Genomic DNA, 17,326 nt, shown 5'->3' on the forward strand with positions numbered 1-17,326 from the left:
TTTCTTCCATTGGGAAATCAATTTACTGTGCAGCGAGTCTTAGTAAGCGGTTTCATACTACTGCTTTTCTAAAAAAAGAGACATGTTTCTGTTTTTATTAATCGTGGAACTGACAGAAGACGATAGAATTTGTAAAAGAAAATAACCTGTTTGCTCTCCTTTTTACCACACGTACTGCCTTCTAGAAATTAAGAATAAAGAAGGGATTTTTGTCTTCCAGCCTGGAAGCTCTACCTTCTCTGGCTTGAAACAAGCAGCCTCATGTCCTTGGAGACCTGCCATATATGAATTTCTAGAATAGAAGGAATTTTCAGATATTTTTGTCGGCTGTCATTTTGAAGGCAAAGTAACAGAGCCATGGTTCCAGGAGATGCCCAAAATAGCTGGGCATGTAATTTTGGGGCTAGATGCTTCCTCATCACAAGCTTGAAAACATGTCCTTCTTGGAGTTAAATCCAAGATCAAGTACCACTGGTGTGGAGAATGAGAGGTTTTTATGCTGTGCTTTTCTGACATATACGGTGCAGCTCACTTTTTTGAGACAGAGTCTTGCTCTTTCACCCAGGCTGGAGGGCCATGGTGCAATCTAGGCTCCCTGCAACCTCCGCCTCCCAGGTTCAAGCAATTCTCCTGGCTCACCCTCCCAGGTAGCTGAGACTGTCGGTGTGCACCACCATGCCTGGCTAATTTATGTATTTTTAGTAGAGACAGGGTTTCACCATGTTGTCCAGGCTGGTCTTGAACTCCTCATCTCAAGTGACCGCCCCCTCCCCCAGCCTTGGCCTCCCAAAGTGTTGGAATTACAGGTGTGAGCCACCGTCCCCAGCTGCAGCTCACTTTTATATAGTGAGATACGATTTAAAAAAAACAAAAACTCAACATGAAGCAGGTTGGATGAAGACAGCATTTGATAATCTGTTTTGTAAAACAGCCACCTGCACAGTTTCCTTAAAGAGAAGTTGTTCTTCGTCCTTTTGCAATAGGTTTGATCACCCTATTTTATTTCTACATACAGCGCTGATGATGTAAAGTTAAGGGCACCTCACGATAAGCCAGCAGTTACCTCCATGTAGGTAGGAGACAGCGAATGGTGGCCCATTTTTTTTTTTTTTTTTTTTTTGCCTCTGCTGAGTATTCTACACCAATGACCAAGAAGCCTCTGAGGGGCAGCAGAACACTGGATAAGACCACTATGCCCTGGGCTGTCCGGCTTTTCTAACTTGTCATCCAGCCCCTCGTTTGTGTCCTTGCTGCAGTGCCCAACCTCTCCTCTTTACCTAGCAGAACTCATCCTCTCGTCCTTCGCCGGAGTAAGAGCCTTCGGCCTTAAGCCTCTTTTACCCCACACCCTTCTCCCCTGCACTCTCAAACCTTCCTGGCGTACTTTGTACCATGGCACATAGCTTACTGGAGGGACCTGTTTGCTGTTGTTTCACAAGCAGGTATGCCCATCCTTACAGCAGGAACAAAGTCATGTCTCTGTTTCCCATAATGCCAGGAATTCTCTGAAGTCCTAAAGACATGCTCAACAGGCAGATCCCTTAATCTGTATAAGTGCTTGATGCCAATTCGCTGATATGATTGTGAAGATGGTCCTGTTTTGGCACAAATGAAAGTACTGGCTTTGCTTTGCTTATTTCTCAAACTGCTACATTCTCACATGCCTTCCAGCTTAATTGTTCCTGATTGGGGTGAAATATAGAGGACTTTAAAAATTAGCCCAGGGATGTAATGGAAGTAGTAAGTTGGAGGTACAGATGCATATTTGGATCTTGGTCCTTCTCCTTCCTAGCTGTGTACCTTGGGCAAATAAACTTCTCAACCTTGGTTTTGTCACCCATAAAATGGGATTATCTAAGGTGGTCAGATAATTTATTATCTAAACTGGAAACTGGAACATATTTGAGAGTGGAGGATGTTAAAGAAAAACCAGAGCTAGGTAGTAGTTGAATCAGTAAAAATTTTATTCAGGAACTATTGTAATAGGGGAAAGAGACCTCAGTATAGAACTGTGCTCAATTTTTTTTTTTTTTTTTTTTTGAGAAGGGGTCTTGCTCTATAGCCCAGGCTGAGTGCAGTGGCGTGTTCTTAGCTCACTGCAACCTCCACCTCCTCCTCCCAGGTTCAAGCGATTCTCCTGCCTCAGCCTCCAGAGCAGCTGGGACTACAGGCATGCACCACCATGCCCAGCTGATTTTTGTATTTTGGGTTGTGACAGGGTTTCAGTGTTAGCCAGGCTCTTGTTGAACTCCTGACCTCAGATGATCCACCTGTGTCTCAGCCTCTCAGAGTGCTGGGATTACAGGCGTAAGCCACCACAACCGACCAGAACTGGGCTTAATTTTGAATACAGCATCGACAAGGGGGATATAGCCAAGGAGCAAGGTGGGTCATTGAGTGGAATATTATTTAGAGGAAACATTGGAAAATAGGGAGATTCTGGCTAAACAGACCTAACAGGGTTCCTCCTGAAGGCAGCCAGGGCGATCAGACACCAAGAGTAGGTGCTGAAGAATTTGACCAGATAATGGAGCATAATCAGATATTGCAAGTGGGGGGTTCATTCTAAACCGACTTAGCATGATTCTTGCTACAATAAAGATGCACACCAAGATCGAGGCCTAGAATGCTGAGAGGAGCTTGACTAAAGTTTAGTCAAGGAGAGAGTCTTCGTTAAGTGGCACATTTTTAAATAATTTACAGTCATATAGTCTTTCAAAAGATTTCTTTATTGCCTGATAAGCTGTTTTTATTTTTGCCTTGCCTACCTATAAAATTGTTCTTTTAAGCCAGGTATGGTGACTCATGACTGTAATCTTTGTGTTTTGGGAGACTGAGGCAGGAGGATCACTGAGACTAGGAGTTCAAAACTAGCCTGGGCAAATTTTTCATCTCTACAAAAAAAGTTTTAAATTAGCTAGGTGTCATTGTGCATTCCTGTAGTCCCAGCTACTTGGGAGGCTGAAGTGGAGGATTGTCTGAGTTTAGGAGTTTGAGGTCGTGGTAAGTTATCATTGCACTACTGCACTCCTGCCTTGGGAACATTTGGAGATGCTGTCTCTAAAAGTAAAATAGTTCTATTGAAAAACATTTTGACTAGAACAATTTCCTCTCAAAAAACAATTTTATTTCCTCCTCAAAAATAGGTTTGATCTCCTCCCCCAAGTTAAAATAATATATAAACAGATGCTAAATTGTTTAAGATGCTGGGGCAGTAGGTATAAACCATATGTATGGTGCTTAAAAGAATCAAAGTGGTACATGTAAAGTGTCATGTTGCACTTGGAACATATTGTGTATTCAAAAAAGGATTTTTTACTTTTCCCTCCTGGAGGAAGGTTGGACAAAGAAACACCAACCAGCAATAAACAAAGGCCTATGGGCTTTTTTAAAAGGCTGTTGTAAGAAGGGTGTGCTCCTAGCTCTCCAGGTCCTAAGAGCTCAAGGTGTGAGTTTTGTCCAACTGAAGCAGGAAAATACCGATTGAAGAACATAGTCCTGTCTCCATGGGCTCAGGCAGTTGTCTCAGCAATGGAGAACATACCCAGGGGGACAGCTATGCATTTTGTCCAGTAGTTTGGCTGCCCTGTGAGCACAGAGCCCTTTTCTTTACTATGAATTCACGACTGCTTCTGGGCAACCCTGCTTAGAAAGTTGGAAACCAGCTCTGGCACCCATCTGCAGCACCCAGCTCCTGCGTGTTTAGGATCATGGTCTTAGCAATTGTGTTTAAAGAATGGGTTTACCATAAATTTAATAATCTGATCTGTCAAATCCACACCTGCTGTATTACTCCATTTCATACCATTATGAAGAAATACCCAAGACTGGGTAATTTATGAAGAAAAAACAGTTTAATGGACTCACAGTTCCACATGGCTGGGGAAGCCTCACAATCACGGCAGAAGGCAAAGGAGGAGCAAAGGCATGTCTTACATGGTGGCAGGCTAGAGAGCTTGTGCAGGGGAACTGCCTGTTATACAACCATCAGATCTCGTGAGACTTACCCAGTATCATGAGAACAGCATAGGAAAATCCTGCCCCCATGACTCAGTTACCTCCCACTGGGTCCCTCCCTTGACATGTGGGGATTATGGGAGCTACAGTTCAAGATGAGATTTGGATGGGGACACAACCAAACTGTATCACCTGCCTTGAAGGTTGCTGGCCCCATGTGGTCAGAAGCTTAACTGCCGTTCTGTGTTTGGGTTTCCAGGGTTGGGCACATCCCTTTCAGAAACTCTAAATTCATGACTTCTGGCCCTGCTTCTTGTAAGTGCTATTTTGTTCTGGTAATGAGAACCCTTGAGCCTGTGTGTTCATTTAACCTAACGCCCTGCAGAGGTGAGGCTTGGGTTTTTGCCAGTTCCTTGAGGGATGGAGAATCCAAGGAATCTGGCCTCCTGGAAGTGAGGGCGGATCTGCATATGTGAACAGCAGTGTACAACAGGGGAGTAAAGCCAGGGAGCAGGCAGAGTTGCAGGGCAGCCCTATTCATGGCTCCTAACAACCTCTTCTTTCTCTAGGTATGTGTACATTCCAGTAGGTGGGTCCCAGCATGGCCTGCTGGGGACGCTGTTTTCCACGGCGATGACATTTGCATTTGTGAGCTACTGGCATGGCGGCTACGACTACCTCTGGTGCTGGGCAGTGCTCAACTGGCTGGGAGTCACTGTGGAGAACGGAGTCCGGAGGCTCGTGGAGACTCCCTGCATCCAGGACAGTCTGGTGAGCAGGATCCTTGCTCCTGTCTTACAGGACAGCTGAGCTAGGCAGATCAGGTTTGGGAGGGATGAGGCCTTCAGATTCCCCATCCCCGCCCCCACCCCCACCCCCAGCATGGTTGCTTCAAAGTCCGTATGCCTAGAGGCAGGACAGCTGGAAAAGAAGCTTCTGTGGTGCATATATATGTATGTATGTGTATATTATATATATGTTATAACTATAAAAAATGTATTATATAAAAATTAGAAGATTTAAAGAAGAAAAAAGGAAAACTTCTCTTTAACAGAAACCATGTTAAGATCCATTTTTCTAAGTTTTATGTGTATGTACACATAGACATATGTATGTAACATTAAAACAATTGCTATTATAGAGATAAGATTGTATCGGGATCACCTTTTTAAGTCACTGAGTCCATACCTAGCCACCCTTTTTAATGGCTGCATAGAATTCCATTACATGGATATGCCATAATTTATTTTAGTCTCCTATTATTAGTAATCATATTATTCTAAAGTTTTTTTGCAACTAACAACTTAGTTGATAGTTGTATTAAGATGAGTATCATAACCAAGATGAATTCTCGTAAGTGAAATTTCCAGGTTCAAGGTTTTTCTCATCTTAAAGGTTTATTATACATATTGCTTATTAACTCTTAACTGCCCTGTAGACAAAAGTACACTAGTTTATATTTCTAGCAGTGGTACGTAAGAATGCCCTTGCTAATACTGAGTATAACTGGTATTTTAAATCCTTGATAGTCACTGTATATAGTAATATAAAAAACAGCTGGCCGGGCGCGGTGGCTCACGCCTGTAATCCCAGTACTTTGGGAGGCCGAGGCAGGTGGATCACAAGGTCAAGAGATGGAGACCATCCTGGTCAACATGGTGAAACCCCGTCTCTACTAAAAATACAAAAAATCAGCTGGGCATGGTGGCGCATGCCTGTAATCCCAGTTACTCAGGAGGCTGAGGCAGGAGAATTGCCTGAACCCAGGACGCGGAGGTTGCGGTGAGCCGAGATCGCGCCATTGCACTCCAGCCTGGGTAACAAGAGTGAAACTCCGTCTCAAAAAACAGCTAAGGATTTAAGAAACAGTTCAACTTTACAGGAAAATGATTTGGAAAATCAGTTAAGCATTTCTCTTTACACATGTCATTTGAGTGATTTTAAACTATGAGCATAGCTTTATCTTGCATATGGTATAAGATGTATTAGAAACTTGTAGGAAATTGTCAGTTCTGAAGCTGTAGCAATATCCCTCTAATCCTGAAAAAAGTAGCTAAAAAGAAATGTGCTAGCATCAGTGTTCATGGCGGGCAGTCACACACAGAAAATTAGAAAAATGATTAATGTGGCTACATTTCACCCAGTATGAATAACTAAAGAAAATGCACTTTAAAAACCCTGCCAAACAGAATACATTTACATGTGTTTTTATAAAGATATCCATAGTACAAGTGGACAGTTATTTCAATAAAAACTGAAATGAGTAGTCAACACTTTGGAGGGGATTTATATATGCTCATGTATGTATAAAGACAAATATTTTTTCAGTAGTAGTACCCAGCCATCAGCAGGAAGGAAATGCCAGTGGATTCTAATAGAAAATGGGATTTCAGTGAAAGCCATAGCTATGGAACGCACAAGAAAACCAAAGAGAATGGTATCATAGAGATTTCAATCTTCGTCTTCAAATCAAAGCATTCTACCCAAAGCCTGAAAACACACTTATCACCTTTGAAAGTCAGAAGGTTCTTTTCAGCCCAATTTGGAGCCCTGTAACCCATTTCTGTGTTCTTTCATGAAGCCACTAACATTAACCTTGAACTTAGTGTTAAGCAGTGCTCTGTGGCCTTTGAGCCATAGCTTAGGCTGCTAATAATTTTAAAAAGCTAAAATGTTAGAGTAACCCAACTATGCTATGTAGCCTGTGGCCTGTTCATTTGGGTTCAAAATAAATCAAGGCATCAAGCACATGTACTCACAGGATGAGGCTCTCGCATGTCTACCTTGCTCCATCACAGCTTGCTCCTAGCCTCACTCATTCACCTCACTTGACCATCTGTCTACAATCGAAGAAGCTTCGTGCATAGTAATTTTTGATATGCATTTTTTTTGCCTAAATATTTGTCTTGTGTGTTGAAAATATGATGTTTGGCTTGCATGTTTATTGGGCAAGAACATATTTTATGAAACCTGTTTTTATCACCTGGAAGCCTGCTAGGCAGTTATGGCTATTTAGACAATGCACTCCTGGAGCACAGGGCCAGGATCCCATTACTCTGTATATCCCATTGTCTGAGTGAGCCTCAGCATCAAGTCAGTGCACAATTTGTACTTTCATATCAGGTCGATTCTTTAGTTCTTCGTCCACTTGTCCAGACATAGAGTCTTCCTCCATTACCCTGTTTCTTATGTAGCTCCACACAGAATTGATTTTCCTTTGGAAAAAATGGCTGGCATTCCAAATGCACACAACTTTTTGAGTAAAAAATCCCACTTAGGTTACCCTTCTTCCCTCTCTTTCCGTGAATTTCCTGTTCTTCTGTCAAAATCCAATTAAAGACTTACTGTCTCTGTTGGACCCATTGTCATCTGACTTTAGTCTCCCCAGTTTATCTGATAGTATTTTCACAATGTGAGCTCATTCTGCATGCCCCTCATGTCCTAAGTATTATTCAGAGTTCTCCAGAGAAACAGATCAATACGGTGTGTGGAGGGGGCGGGGGAGGGGGGAGGGATGATGGTAAAGAAATTTGGTATACAGAATTAGACCATGTGACTTTGTAGGCTGAGAAATTCAGACCCAGGAGAGCTGATGGTGTAAGTTCCAGTCCAAAAAAAAAAAAAAAAACAAGACCATTGTCCTAGCTCAAAGACAGTCAGGCTTGAAGACAGAAAAAATACTGTCTTTGCTTTCTATTCTATTCAGAACTTCAACAGATTGGATGAGGCCCCCTCACACTGGGGCAGGAAATGTGCTTTGTTCAGTCTACTGATTCAAATGTTAATCTCATCCAGAAACGCCTTCACCAGAACACCCATGCATAATATTTAAGTGAATATTTGGTCCTAGTCAGATTTACAAATAAAATTAACCATCATACGCTTTCTTCATGATGTATATTCTTCATCTGTTCTGTTAAGATAGATTAGCAGATATCTAAGTAACAAAAATTATTTTTTCTTTGTCAGAACTTCCTCTTAAAAATGTTTGTGGGTACATAGTAGATGTTTGTGGGGTACATGAGATTTTGATACAGGCCTGCAATATGTGATCATCACTTGGGGGTAAATGGGTTATTCATCACCTCAAGCATTTATCCTTTCTTTGTGTTACAACCAATCCAATTATACTCTTCCAGTCATTTCAAAATGTATAATAATTGTTGACTGTAGTCACCTTGTTCTACCAAATGCTGCATCTTATTACTTCCATATAACTATATTTTTGTGCCCATTAACCATCCTCTTGCCCCCTCCCCACCCAACTACCTTTCCAAGGCTCTGGTCATCATCTTTTTACTCTCTCTCTACAAGTTCAGTTGTTTTAATTTTTAACTCCCACAAACGAGTGAGAACATGTGAGATTTGTCTTTCTGTACCTGGCTTATTTCACTTAACTTAATGACCTCCAGTTTCATCCATGTTGTTGAAAAAGATAGGCTCTTATTCGTTTTCATGGCTAAATAATACTCCATTGTGTATATGTACCACATTGTCTTTATCCATTTGTCTGTTGATGGACACTTAGGTTGCTTCCAAATCTTGGCTATTGCGAATAGTGCTGCAGTAAACATGGGAGTGCAAATATCTCTTTAATATACTGATTTCCTTTCTTTCGAGTATATCCCAAGTCATTGGACTGGTGGATCACATGATAATTCTGTTTTGAGTTTTTTGAGGAACCTCTGAACTGTTTTCCAAAGTGGCTATATTAGTTTACATTCCCACCAACAGTGAGCAATGATTCCTGCTTCTCCACATCCTCACCAGCATTTGTTATTGCCTGTCTTTTAGATAAAAGCCATTTTAACTGGGAACAGATAATGTCTTACTGTAGTTTTGATTTGAGTTTTTCTGAGTTTGATGTTGAGTACTTTTTCATATACCTGTTTGCCATTTGTATGTCACTTTTTAGAAATGTCTATTCATATTCTTTGCCCATTTCTTATTCAGATTATCAGATTTTTTTCCTGTAGAGTTGTTAGAGCTCCTTATATATTCTAGTTATTAATCCCTTGTCAGATGGATAGTTAACAAATAGTTTCTCCCATTCTGTGGGTTGTCTCTTCATTTTGTTGATTGTTTCCTTTGCTGTGCAGAAACCTTTTAACTTGATGTTATCCCATTTGTTTAATTTTGCCTTTGTTGCCTGTGCCTATGGGGTATTACTAAAGAATTCTTGGCTCACTCCAGTGTCCTGGAGAGTTTCTCCAATGTTGTCTTCTAGTAGTTTCATATTGTGAGACCTTAAATTTAAGCCTGTGATTCATTTCAATATGATTTTTTAATATGGTGAGAGATAGGGGTCTAGTTTCATTCTTTTTTATATGGATAGTTTTCTCAACACCATTTATTGAAGAGATTGTTCTTTCCCCAGTGTATGCTCTTGGCACCTTTGTTGAAAATGAGTTCCCTGCAGATGTGTGGATTTGTTTCTGGGTTCTCTATTTTGTTCCATTGATCTATGTGTCTGTTTTTGAGCAAGTACCATACTATTTTGGTTACCATAGCTTTGTAGTATAATTAAGTAATGTGATTCCTCCAGTTTTATTCTTTTTGCTCAGAATAGCTTTGGCTATTGTGGGTCTTTTGTGAGTTCCATAAAAGTTTTAGAATTGTTTCTTCTATTTCTGTGAAGAATGTCATTAGTATTTTGATAGCGATTGCATTGAATCTGTAGATTACTTTAGGTAGTATGGACATTTTAACAGTACTGATTATTCCAAAGCAAGAACATGGAGTATCTTTCCATTTTTTGTGTCCTCTTCAATGTCTTTCATCAGTGTTTTATAGTTTTTGTTGTAGAGAGCTTTCACTTCTTTGATTAATTCCTAGGTATTTAATTTTGTTCGTAACTATTGTAATTGGGATTACTCTTGATTTCTTTCTCTTCTCTTAGTCTGGCTAAAGGTTTATCAATTATATGAATCTTTTCAAAAAGCAACTTTTAATTTCATTGATTTTGTATTTTTGTTGTTTGAATTTTATGTATTTATTCTCTGATCTTTATTTCCTTTGTTCTAGTTTTCGGCTTGGTTTGCTCTTACTTTACTAATTCTTTAAGGTGCACCATTAGATAATTTTCAGTTTTTCTACTTTTTTGATGTAGGTGCCTGTAGCTATAAACTTTCTTCTTAGTACTTCCTTAGCTGTATCCCATTGGTTTTAGCATGTTGTGTTTCCATTATCATTTGTTTCAAGGAGTTCTTCAATTTCCTTAAGTTCTTCATTGACCGTCTGTCATTCAGGAGCATACCATTTAATTTCCCTGTGTTTATATGGTTTCCAAAATTCCTCTTGTTATTGATTTATGCTTTTATTCCCTTGTGGTCAGAGAAGGTAGTGGATATAATTTCATTTTTTAAAATGTTTTAAGGCTTGTTTTGTGGCCTAACACATGGTCTATCCTTGATAATGATACATTTGTGGAGGAGAACAATGTGTATTCTGCAGCCGTTGGATGAAATGTTCTGTAAATGTCAATTAGGTCCATTTGACCTGTACTGCTGATGTTTCTTTGTTGATTTTCTGTTTGGATGATCTGTCTAATGCTGAAAGTGGGGTGTATAATTTCTTTAGCTGTTATTGGAGCATCTCTCTTTAGCTCTAATAATATTTGCTTTATACATCTGGGTGCTCCAATATTGGTTGCATATGTTATTTACAACTATTATATCTTCTTGCTGAATTGATCCCTTTATCATCATTATATAATGATGAGATATATAATCATTATATATATATATATATTTGTCTCTTTTGATAGTTTTTGTCTTGAAATCAGTTTTGTCTCATGTAAGTATAGCTGCTGCTGTTCTTTTTCGGTGGTTTCCATTGGCATGGAATATCTTGTTCCATTCCTTTACTTTCAGTCTGTGTGTGCCTTTATAGGTTAAGTGTGTTTTTTGTAGCCAACAGATCGTGGGATCCTGCTTTTTAATCTATTAAGCTACTTCGTATTTTGATTGGAGAGTTTAACTCATTTACATTCAATGTTATTTATAAAAAAGGACTTCCTCTTGCCATTTTACTATTTGTTTTCTTTTTGTTTTATGGTCTTCTCCTTCTTTTCCTCCCTCCTGTCTTCCTTTTAGTGAAAGTGATTTTCTCTGGTGGTATGTTTTAATTTCTTGCTTTTTTTTGCGTATCTGTTGTTTTTTGATTTGAAGTTACCACGAGGCTTGCAAATAATCTTATGACTCATTATTTTAAACTGATGACATCTTAACACTGACTGCATAAACAAATTAATAAGCAAAGAGAAAACTGATAAACAGTTTACGCTTCAACTTTGTACTGCATTTAACTTTTTGTTGTTTCTATTTATATCTCATTGTACTGTCTATTTCTTCAAAAGTTGTTATTTGTTAATGGTTTGTGTTTTAGTCTTCCTACTCAATATATGAGTGTTTGTAGGCCACAATTAGTGTTACAGTATTCTGTGTTTTCCTGTGTACTTGCTATTGCCAGTGTGCCAGTGAGTTCTGCACCTTCGGATGATTTCTTACTGCTTATTAACATCCTTTTTTTTTCAGATTGAAGAACTCCCCTTGGCATTTCTTGTAGAACAGGTCTGGTATTGATGAAATTCCTCAGCTTGTTTGTCTGGGCAAGTCTTTATTTCTCCTTCATGTTTGAAGGATATTTTTGCTGGATATACTATTTTAGGATACAAGATGTTTTTTTTTTGTTTGTTTGTTTGTTTGTTTTTTCCCGAGCACTTTATGTCTTGCTACCCTTCCCTGAACTGTTAGATTTCCATTGAAAAATCTTCTGCCAGATGTATTGGAGCTCTGTTGTATCTTATTTGTTTCTTTGCTCTTGTTGCTTTTCAGATCCTTTCTTTATCCTTGACTTTGGGAGTTTGATTATTAAATGTCTTGAGATAGTCTTACTTAGGTTTAATGTATTTGGTGTTTGGTAACCCTCCTATACTTGAATTACTGGTATCTTTCTCTAGTTTGAGGAAGTTCTCTGATATTACCTCTTTGGATAAACTTTCTACCCCTGTCTTTTTCTTACTTTACCGCTCTTTAAGGCTAACAACTCTTAGATCTGCCTTTTTGAGGCATTTTCTAGATCTTACAGGTATGTGTCCTTCTCTTTTAATTCTTCTTTATCTCCTCTGACTGTATTTTCATATAGCTCATCTGCAGGTTTGCTAATTCTTTCTTCTGCTTGATCAATTCTTCTTAGAGACTCTGAGGCATTCTTCATTATGTCATTTGTATTTTTCATCTCCAGAAATTCTGCATGATTCTTTTTAATTACTTCAGTGTCTGTTCAGTTTATCTGATAGGGTTCTGAATTCCTTCTCTGTGTTGCCTTGAACTTCATTTCTTTTTCTTAAAGAAGCTATTTTGAATTATTTGCCTGAATGGTCACACATCTTTGTGTCTCAGTGATTTTTTCCTGGTGCTTTATTTAGTTTGTTCAGTGAGGCCATATTTTCCTGGATGGTATTCCTGCTTGTGGATGAGCATTGGTGTTTGGTCATGAAGAGTCAGGTATTTATTGTAGACTTCACAGTTTGGGCTGGTTTGTACCTATTCTTCTTGGGAAGGCTTTCCAGATATTTGAAGGAACTTGGGTGTTGTGATCTAAGATTTTGGTTGCTGTAACTGTATTTCCATTAGAGGGCGCCGCAAGTCCAGTAATGCTGTGAGTCTGCAGCCTCTCATAGTAGTACCACCCTGGGTGTCTTAGAGAAGATCCAGAAGATTATCTAGATTGCCAGGCAAAGACTCTTGTTCTCTTCCCTTACTTTCTCCCAGACGAATGGAATGTCCATGTGCTCAACGGCCTAGAACTGGAGATGGAGTGACACAAAAACTCCTGTGGGACTACACTGGGTCAGACCTGAAGCCAGCATGGTACTGGATCTTGCCCGTGACCCACAGTAACTACTGCCTGGCTACCACCTGTGTTCACTCAAGACCCTAGGGTTCTATGATCAGCAGGTGGCGAAACCAACAGGGCTTGTCCTTCCCCTCGGGGTGATGGGCTTCTCCTGGTTCTGGGTGGGTCCTAAGATGCCATTCAGGAGCCAGGTCCTGGAGTCAGAAACCCTAGGAATCTACTTAATATGTTATTCTACTACAGCTGAGCTGGCACCCAGGCCACAGTACAAAGTCCTTGCCACTCTTCCCCTTTCCACAAGCAGAGGAGTCTTTTCCCGCGGCTGCCACGACCCCAGGCCTGTGGCAAGTACTGCTTGGCTACTGCCAATGTTCACTCAGGGCCCAAGAGCTCTTCAGTCAGCTTGTGGTGAATGCTGCCAAGCCTGGGTCCCTCCTTTCAGGGAGTAGGTTCCCTTCTAGCCCAAGACAGGTGCAGAAATGTCCAAGAGCCAAAACTTAGAACTGGGGTCCCCAAGAGCCCACTCGGTGCTCTACCCCACTGTGGGTGAGCTGGTACCTTGGCTGGAAAACAAAGTCCTCCCTCCTCTTCCCTCTCCTTTGTTCAAGAAGAAGGAGTTCCACATAGCTACCACAATAGGAAAGGTGCTATGTCATGCCTGAAGCCAGCAAGTCTCTGAGTCATACCAAAGGCCCACAGCAAGTACTGCCTGGGTACCACTGTTGATTATGCAGAGCCTAAGGGCTCTTGAGTCAACAGGTGGTTTGTTCTGCAAGGGCTGCATCCTTCCCTTCAAGGCAGAGGGTTCCCTTTCAGCCCAGGACATCTCTAGAAATGTTGTCTTGGAGCTAGGGGTTGGGATAGGTCCTCAGAACTCTGTCTGGGCCCTATCCTATTGTGGCTAAGCAGGTATCCAAATTGCAAGACAGAGTTCTCTTGACTCTCCTGTCTCCTCAAGCAGAAGTTTGGAAGAAATCTGTCTTGGAGCTGTGGGCTATGCTGCCTGGGGTTCAGGGAGGGGTGATGCAAGCAGTCCCCTGGATGCCCTGGCTGGTATCTCACTAGGTTAGGTGTCCCCAAAGTCAACTGGCATCAGGTTCAGCAATATATGAGGGTTTGTTCAGCATTCAGAGTCCTTGTTGCCTAGACTGCCTTTCAAGTTTATCTATGGCCTTAAAGCCCTTTAGCCCTCGGGGCAAGACTTGCTGGAACCCAAGTTCTGATCGCTGGGATGGATGCTTCCTCTCTGATGAGGGTTGTTCTAAGTGCCCCACCATGGACACTGGACTGAGTTCCAGTTCCAGAAAGCAACCCAATGTTGCTTTCTGCTGTGACAGGGTGGCACTGAGTTCCAGGGCCAAGTCCCATGGTCACTGAGCTCTTTCTTCCCAGGTGCACAAGCTGTTGCTCCCTGCCATGTGGCTGCTGTTGGAGGATGGAGGAGAGGTGGCATTGACAGTTTAGGACTGCCTTTCCTACCCTCTTCAGTGCTACTTTCAGTGATACGAAGTTAAAACCAGGTACTGCAATTGCTCACCCGATTTTTGGTTCTGATGAAGGTGTGTTTTTGTGTGTAGTTGCTGAATTGGGTGTTCCTGCAGGAAGAATGACTGGTGGAGGCTTCTGATTGGTCATCTTGCTTCACCTCCCACTTCTTTGTTGTCTTCTTCTTCTTCAACCACAAGGCCTTATATGGGGATCAAAATATAGTAGAATTCTATTTCTTGGTGTTGGGAGACTGAGAGCTGAACATCCACCTGAATGCTTGTGAGAGCTGAGTGCTGTACATAGGAAGTCCTCTGATTGTCTGCAGCAGGCTTGTCTGATAGAACTCCTTCGGTGACAGAAATATTCATTGCACTGTCCAGTGCAGTAGCTACTAGCCCCTTTGAGCACTTGAAATGTGGCTAGTGCCCATTTAGACTCTGAATTTTAAATATATTTACTTTTAACTAATTTAGATCCCAGCATCTCCCATATGGCTAATGGCCACCATTTTAAACAGCGCAGCTCTGGAACATACCCTGCTTCTAGAAAAGGTTAAAGGCATATAGTGTGTTTGACTCTGCTGCTATTTTGAATGATCTTCATTCATGCTGTTGGCGCCTCATATATGCAACTGGCTGCTGAACCTCTTGACTTGGACATCTTCCAGGTTTCTCAGACTTTGCACATGTAATGCTGAGCTCATGCACCCCCATCTCCCAGTAATTCCAGCACACTCCCTTTCCACCAATGGCACCATCATCTCTCTAGCTACTCAAGGCCAAAGCCATTATGTTATCCTTTGTACCTCTCTCTCTCAGATTCATCTGCAGATACTGAACATTCTGCCTCCTAAATAGATCTTGAATTTTTTTGTTTGTTTCTATTTCTACTGAAATCCTAATCCAATCTGCTCTCATTTCTTTCCTTGTCTACCAAATAGCTTCTAACTAAACCCCTGCTTCCACTTCCTCCCCCTTCCATTTAACATCCTTGTAGTGCTGAGTAATGTTTCTCCTTAAAAACCTAACCATGTCACTGTTTCTTAAATTCTATAGTGGCTCCTATTTTCTTAGCACCAGGTCCACAACGTTTAGGATGACCTGTGATACCCTATCTGATCTTTAACTTACTGCCTTTTCTCAGTGTTCCTCCCTCACCTCTCTGTTCTTCCTTCTGTTCATTACATACGTGGTCCCTCTAGCCTCAGCTCCCTAACACAGTTACTTCCATCTCTGAGGATGCTCTTTCCTTCCCCTCCACCCCTACTCATCCTTCAGATTTCAGCTCAAAAGATACCTAGTTTGGGAATGATTCACTGGCTCTTCTAACTCAATTAGATCCCATTTGATAATCTATTTTGGATACCTTATGTATGTTCTCTTCTGCTATATTTATCACAGTTGAAATGAAATTTTCCCTTACTGAACTGTAAGCCTCATAAAGTCAGAGACACTGTATTCTTGACCTTTATTCCAATTCCTGGTACAATGCCTGTTGAATAAAAGAAAGAGTGAATGATACTTTCTGACTTCATTCACTGAAGGTAGTTTAAGATGAAATTGGCTTATGCAGCAACATGAAGAATATAGACTGAACATTGGAGAAACAGAGTTATTGAGTACTGGGGGATTATTTTACTAAGCAGCAGCATACATACAAATAGGTCTAGTGATGGCAAAATGCTGTTATAATGCCCAGTGCACAAAATATATATACAGGAAAGAATGGGGTAAGGAGGAATTAGTCTTCCTGGTAGCCTGCTGCTTTATGAGAGGAGGGATTGTTGGTTGTGACTCACTGAGGCAAGGAGTTGTAGGAAGCTGACGAAAGGCATTTTCACAAAGCACCCAAGCTGGGTGGACATAGAGGAGTTACTGCAGGAACAACATGCTCTTTATCTATGCAAGTACTCTCCAGGGAGTGAGGATTTGTGTTTAGCATTGAAATACCTTAATCAGAGGAAATATTTGGAAGTGACACCACTTCTTGCCAATTCTCTATTTGATCTCTCCTTTGAAGGAAGACTCCTTCAGGCTGCTTGTCAATTATTCTTACCCAGAGGAGAATCTATATCTTAAATAGTTTACCCACCCCCAAACCTGATTTCCATTTCATTGAATAATTTAAATACGTTCTCTTCTCCCAGCCTTGCGTCGTCTTCTTTGCCCCAACAGTGTCCTGCTGAGCTGATTTATATCCTCTCTGAAGCAGTAAAATTTCTATTTATAGACTTAATTGAGGAAACCTGTCTCCAGTGAAAACCACCAAGGATCAGTCTGATGGTCGTGGTAGGGATTTGATGTCCTGGGGCATCAGAGAGAACCCAAGGACTCTATGGTGGTGGTAATCCAATTTATTGGCCATGTTGATCAGTTTGATTTTGAAGATAGGGAAGTCCAGATTGGGTTTAATTGATAAATATGATCCAAACTATGGTTATTTGATTCTGTGGAATCCTAATTTAGCAAGATGTACATGTCTAGCTGGCCTGATTAGAAAACCTTTCTTTAGGGGTTGGTAGTCCAAGCCCCAACTAAGCCTTTGAGGGAGGATAAAGCAAACTTGTCTGAGAAGAGATGTGCTGTTTGACAATGGCTCATGGCCTTCTATTCCTCCACCACTTGGTTTTCTTTCAACAAATTGAAATCAAACACGTACTGGACATAAGCCATTTTCTCCAGAAAATGAGACCCTTTCTCGACTGAGCCCACTTAAGCATAGTCAACATGGCTATTCATTTCTTAATTTATTCATTAAGGAAAAAAAAATCTCAGCACCTTACGTGGAAGACACTTTGCACAGTACTGGAGGAGCCTAAACTGAGGAAGACCTGACCCCTTCCATGAATGAGGGTACCTTGCCTGGCCTCCTATCAGAGCAAGCATATTGTGATGGCTGCTTTGGATTAAAGACATAATAAAACTATGAAATGGGAGCTTTTCTCTATACAGAGCTAAGAGATCTATATGACAGATGAACTTGTCTTTATAAACATAAAAAAATACTGATTCACGTAGCCTTC

General features: G+C 40.9%; 1 protein-coding gene across 8 annotated transcripts in view; it reads left to right on the forward strand.

Annotated features, from left to right (window-relative positions):
• HHAT (hedgehog acyltransferase) overlaps positions 1-17,326 on the forward strand; it is a 349,450-nt gene that overhangs the window by 256,760 nt on the left and 75,364 nt on the right. For all 8 annotated transcript variants that reach the window (XR_004272205.1, XR_004272208.1, XR_004272207.1 and 5 more), the window contains one exon: positions 4,527-4,728. Coding sequence is in view for 1 of the 8 variants with exons in the window: in XM_032289133.1 (XP_032145024.1) it covers positions 4,527-4,728 (202 nt within the window). In the remaining 7 variants the exon portion in view is untranslated. The remainder of the gene's footprint in view (positions 1-4,526; positions 4,729-17,326) is intronic.

This window comes from Sapajus apella, unplaced genomic scaffold (assembly GCF_009761245.1).
Source record: "Sapajus apella isolate SASKATOON/1434 unplaced genomic scaffold, GSC_monkey_1.0 scaffold22, whole genome shotgun sequence".
Taxonomy (NCBI): Eukaryota; Metazoa; Chordata; class Mammalia; order Primates; family Cebidae; genus Sapajus; species Sapajus apella.